At 35.1% G+C, this 6152-nt stretch overlaps 1 protein-coding gene across 1 annotated transcript; it reads right to left on the bottom strand.

Moving 5' to 3' along the window:
• Positions 1-1732: 1732 nt before the first annotated feature.
• On the bottom strand, positions 1733-5816 carry LOC103974313 (protein neprosin-like). The gene is made up of 7 exons (XM_009389109.3): positions 4643-5816; positions 4426-4512; positions 3394-3599; positions 2699-2878; positions 2550-2603; positions 2348-2470; positions 1733-2196 (listed from the first exon to the last, which is right to left on the bottom strand). The coding sequence occupies exons 3-7, from the start codon at positions 3421-3423 to the stop codon at positions 1867-1869; spliced, it is 717 nt and encodes a 238-aa protein (XP_009387384.3). The 5' UTR covers positions 3424-3599; positions 4426-4512; positions 4643-5816; the 3' UTR covers positions 1733-1866.
• Positions 5817-6152: the final 336 nt, after the last annotated feature.

Raw genomic sequence — 6152 nt, 5'->3', positions numbered from 1 at the left:
TTATAATAAATATAGAAAAATAAAGGAAGCAAACAAAGAAATACAAGATAAAGGCAAAGAAAAATGTTAAGAAGATGCGAGTGAATGTTGCAAGACTAGAAGGAAGGGATGATCCAATCAACAAGTTTCATCTTTATCATGTTTCACTTTGATGCAAGAAACATACCAATGGGAAAAAAATGGTCTTATCAATATGATGCTGATAGTCTAAACTAGTAAATATTTAGGCTGCTCTATTAACCGATCTAGGATAGTGTTTTTTTAGGTTTAAGGGTAACAAAAAAGGTTTCAAGTTTAAGAACAAGGCCTAGTCAAATTGGATAAGGCTTGAATCGAATTGGACTAACCTAATTAGGCTTGGTCTATCTAAAATGATGATCTAGATCATCCTGATTTATCGGCTTGGACTCTGTCTGGCTTAGGCTCAATTAGGTCTACTACCTAGCTAGGGCCTAGGCTCATTTGGGTTTTCTCCTTAGCTCAGGGCCTAGTCTCAATTAAGCTTAGGCACCTTACTTGGATCCCAATTAGGTCCAACTTTACCCGATCTCTCTAGTGAGGTAAAATAGAACCCAACCTAAGTTGGACCTGATTTCGGTCCCTCCTCGAAGAAGAGAGCTGGGGCTATTGGGGCTAGTCTAACTCTACATTTAGGTTCGGGATAGGATTACACCTGATTCGAATCCGAACCGGGTCAAGCCCAATAGGGATTGAGCTCTCTTTTTGTGTGTGTTTTTTATAGAATAATAATTAATTAATTAAAATGCTGCAATCAGGAACTTAGATTCATGAATTTAGGATTCTTAAAGATTCGTGATGTCATATTACATAATTTAATGACATGATTTAACATTAAAAATAAGCCAGATTTAATTCTGATTGATTACTGAAATTCTATCCAAAATTTAATTCCTTATTGTTATAAATCTTAAATTAATAAAAAAAATCCGAGATCACTAAATGATATTTTCCATAAAAATTTAAACAAGAAGTAACAAGTATAAAAAATTTTAAAGTATACTCTCTCTCTCTCTTTGCCCTTCTCATGTTTCTCCCTCTTTTTCTTTTCTCATCTCCTGCTTCTTTGCACCGTCGCACGTGACTACATAAAAAATATGTTCTTTTTACAATTTAACTTTCTTAAATAATTATCTACAATTAGGTCATTTAGGAAAAATATAATTATTGCATTCTTCTCGTAATAAAAATTTAGTCTTCTAAACTTCACATCCCCAAGTCAGAAAATAATTGAGGATGATTGGTCTCCATAACATCTTTGAACTCCCCAAGTATCTTCTATTATGCTACACCTTAACATATGATATATTTCTATAATTTTAAAATTTTCATCTTTTCTTCCATTATCCTAATAGATTATTTCTAATATAACAAACTACAATGGTGTCAGTTCAATTATACTATCAGAATTTTGAATAAATTTCTTCAACATAAAATATGAAATATATCATAACAACTCTATAAGTCATGTTTCTAATTTTCTATGATTTAAAATGGTCCAATAAATCTAAGACTTAATTTTTCACATATTCCAAGTTTCGTAACACTCTTACATGAAAAATTTTAAGAAAAAGTGAACTTCAACTTGATATTCTAAATCAAATAATCTATTATCTATGTAACTCTTTTGTCTTGTTGAGTAAAGTGAATGAAATTAGTGAAATTTGTGGTATGTAGTATGCATATAAACATATTTCGATTGAATAGTTTTAAGCCTTATATAGACTCACATGGGCAATAAAAAATCTTATACGACAGTGTCAACATGATAATTTTAGGGTTATATTAACTCCAAAGCATACACCACAATAGATCGATCATTCATATCACAATTTTGTCCCATGAAGATTAAGCTTTCCGCCAACCTCCAGGCCCGCCATAAGTTAACGTTTGAAGATCCGAGGTAACACCGTAGATGTAGTTAGGAAGATCATTAATTGTCGTGTACTCCGTTACCTTTATGTCATTACCACGTCCATCCGTTAGGAGAACTCTCGTGAATTTTGCTTCATTGAGCACGCCACTGCCCATTGGTGGACTTGGCTCACCAAGGGGCGAGTAGACATCTCCCCCCATCTGCACCTGTGAACAATCTGCCATGTTGTTGAAGATTTCCTTTGGCCAATACCCCACTGGTTCCCTGTCGTTGTAAAGCATCCAGTTCAAAGTGAACCGATCCTGAAAAGGAGAAAAGAGAGAGTGCGTAAATGAATCGTTCTTGGTGTTATTTCTGTTCTAGCTTTCAATTGGACTTCACTACCTTAGTTTATTACGAGTTCTCATCAGAAGAAAAAAGAAAAAAAAAAAAAGAAGAGCAAATGTTCCCAACCCTGTAAATTGAGAGTGACAAAGAGCTTTGTGTGTAGATCATGCCGGGAGCCAACCTAGTACTGATCTGGACAAACCTCTTGCAGACTAGGTTATAACAACCAGTCTTCTGAGAACCATCTGACTGATAGCAGAAGATCAAAAGAGAATACATGTTAGTGCAAGAAAGCAAAAGAAACTAAAAGAGAATTCGCGATACTGACAGTCCAATATGTGAAGAAATGAGTCGAATTGTCCCCCTCCCATTGATAATTCACCTGGAGATCCAGAATACATATATGTAGAGGTGGGTGATATGTACCGGTGAAGAATAGACATTGCACACCAACATCACAAAAAAGCCAGTACTTACATGCCATCCAGCTTGAACGCTGGTAATGTAATTTCTGGGACCTCTTTCTCCCTTGCTAAGGATGATCTGGCTTGTGCTTGCTTGGTTCTCTGAAACACCTGAAAGCTGGAAAACGTCCAGGTCTGTGCTTGCACCATAATACTTTGGTCCCTTACCAGCATCAATTGACACTCGAGCATACTGCACTTGGAGTCAAGCATAGTAGGTCAGTCACGCATGCATTGAAGCAATGGTGGCCCCTTGACCACCAGAAGAATGTGTTTACTGAGTTCCAAGTCAGATGAACGAGTGGTACGTCAAGTTATGTTAATGGACGAATGCATGTATTCCCAATATTTTCTCAATGTGTGTTCCGAGATCTCCGAGTCAATATATATGTTTTCTCAAAACTATTTTGAACTTAGAAATACATTTGTCTCTCAAATAATTTTGAAGAGTCGCGTTTTTGCTCTCATTTATTCACCTTATTTTCACTTTTTCTCTCTAATCTCTTCTTCCACTCCTCTCTATTTCTCTTTTTGTTGTCTCTTTTGCATATTTTGTTATTCTAATACTGACGACTCAAACAAGTTAGTATATGAGAAACATAAACGAAAGGTGCAATATGCGAAACAGTGGATGGTTGTGAGAGAATAAACTAAATTACAAGTTCAGCTATTATCAAAACCAATCAATCATGATGAAGTGCATCTTACATGAAAAGCTCCCCCACTGGTATCGGCCATTTGTTCTTGTAGTGGTTGCACACGTGATTGTATTTGATGTGTATATTTTCTTGCTCTTATTAGATCCTCTTTTGTCGTCCGTCTGATGACAATAGTTCCTGTAGGACATCGTTTTGGAAAGATTTGCTTTGTCGATAGCCTATTTGTGTTGTCATTGTATTTAGGTAACCTTGTGGCTTTCATCAATTGAGTACACACATTAGTTTACTCAATAAATTAAGAGAATATGAAAACTATACAGTTGAAAAGAAAGAAATAAAAAACAACCTAATCTGTCTATTATCACAACCAATAAAGTCAATTCAAATATTGGTAACTAATTGATTGCAATAAGAAAGTTAAGGTATAATTAATAATGGATGTACAATAGAAGGAAAAACATTGGACAAAATTATTATCAGACCAACTTTCAACATGACTAATCATAAGCTTCACCTAAGACTAAATTTTGAGAAAATAAAAAAAGTTAGACGAAAGTCTTTTTACATTAAATAGTTTGCATGATGTTAGAATGTTCATTAAAATTCATAACAAGTTAAACATTAATTTTTATGCTAATTCTTTTATATATGGTATTTTAGGAAAAAATATATGTATCAAATTTCAAAAAGCACAAACTCTATACCAGATTATTATGGCTTAGTACAATTTGCTCCCTATCAACAGTGATCAAGATTCAGGCCATGGAAACAACCTTCCTCCCTTATCATGGATTTTAGTATATTATAGAAAGAGAAACCTTATGAATCAAATTTGAAAAAGTGCAAACTCTAAAAAATTCGTTGAGACTTAGTACAACTTGCTCCTTTATGAGTGATGATAAGATTCGAGCCATGGAAACAACCTTCCTTAGTATATTATAGAAAGAGAATAAAAAACCTTATGAATCAGGAGTAATTCTGTTTGATGCATGATCATGTGATAAAGGTAGTCAAATAGCTGGATGAGGAAAAAAAAAAAAAGGATAAAGACATCTAAGCTCGAACAAGATGACAAATTCACCTGAAGCGTGTGATTTTTAAGCAAAGGGTGATCAAAAGCTGGCTGATTATAAATGTCCACGCAATCATAGGTAATCCCATACTTGTCCTACATGCACAAAAATAAATAAATAAAATTCCATCAGTTCCCATCTTCCTATCAAAATATAAGTGACACTTGAGAAGCATATGCATTCAATTACAAAAAAAAAAACACTTATTAACATCTCTTCACTTACTTTGAAAGATTTAACAAAAGGCTTGTTAAGGGTTTGGAGTTCTCTCTCTAACTCCTTGTCTTCTTCTGCGGAGAGATCCCAAATATTATCTCCTGCTGCTGGACTCCACGTAAGAAAACATTAGGCCAAGAAAAGAAGAACTGACCATCCTCTCCAATCCATGATTTTAGAGTGTTAAACACAGATTTCTAGTTGATACTCCTATTTATTTATAACTCCACAACAAGTTATGGGAAATATCGAGCTGAAGAAGAAAGAAATATTACAGATATCGTAACCATTATAGCAGGAAACATTAGAAAATCAAAAGGATGAACAAGAATTAATACTTACCATAGGGTGAATTAAAAAAGTTAAATTTTATTGGAAACATATGGACAGAAGCAAGGTTCTCTTTCTAGCCTTAATGGAAGGCTAATATATTGAGTTATATGCTTTGCATTTAGAAAGTACATGTATAATTTACAATATATTTTTTAATGAGATTTTATTTATAGTATGATACTTTGTCTTGTCTTGGATGAAAATTAAGAAAATTTGACATATTTCAAAATAAATGAAAGCAAAAAAATTCTTATTTCTTCTCACATAACCTATAATTTAGGTCTATGTTTTTGTTTTCATTCATCATGGGAGAACGATAATCCGAGTAATGTTTAGGTCTATATTCTATCGGTTGTCAGAAGTGCTGTCGCTTGGAGGAACAAAGGCGGAGCAGTGTCGTTGCTTGAAGGGGTATCGATCGATTAGATTAGTTTAGGCAAGTCTTCGAGGTTTGATGGAGCACCGTTGTTGTGAGGAAGAAGAAAAGTTGCGGGTTCAATGGATGGTGTGATCCGCTTGACGGTAGTCATCTTTGCAAATGTCCATCTTGAGGGTGTGACTAACTTGAAGAAGCCATCAATTTGAAATAGTCTTGAGAAAGTGCCATCATCATGTTGTAGCCAATTTGATATTGTCTTGAGAAGCGGCCATCACAAATATATGACTGACATGAGGTCGTTTGAAGAAGGGACTATCATGATAGTGCGATTAACTTGAGGTCATCTTGAAAAAGTAACCATCATGATGGTGCAACCAACATGAGTTTGCCACATGAGGAAGCAACCGCTATAGCAAGTATGTGTATGAGCATCTTTTGACCTTAGAGTGAGATCCAATTTTGGACACATATTACCCCCCCAATACAAGGTCAATCATCGAGCAAAGTGTGTGACATGCACATTGCAGCACTCACGATCACACATATCCTAATTGGACAAAGTGTGTGACATGCTTGATATGACCCTCTTAGACATTGTGTCTTCATTCTATCGATACATTCAGTGTATGACATGCCCGATGTAGCCCTCATGACCAAGTGTCACCTTATGCTCGATATGCCTTAATCAAGCAAAGCATGGATTCACTCTCACGACCCTCATGGCTAAAGCACATCCCCACACTCGATGCACCTTAATTATACAAAGTGTGTGACACATTCGATGTTACCCTTGTGGCCAATGTGTCT

This window comes from Musa acuminata, chromosome BXJ2-7 (assembly GCF_036884655.1).
Source record: "Musa acuminata AAA Group cultivar baxijiao chromosome BXJ2-7, Cavendish_Baxijiao_AAA, whole genome shotgun sequence".
Lineage (NCBI taxonomy): Eukaryota > Viridiplantae > Streptophyta > Magnoliopsida > Zingiberales > Musaceae > Musa > Musa acuminata.
This window is presented reverse-complemented; position numbering and strand designations above follow the sequence as displayed.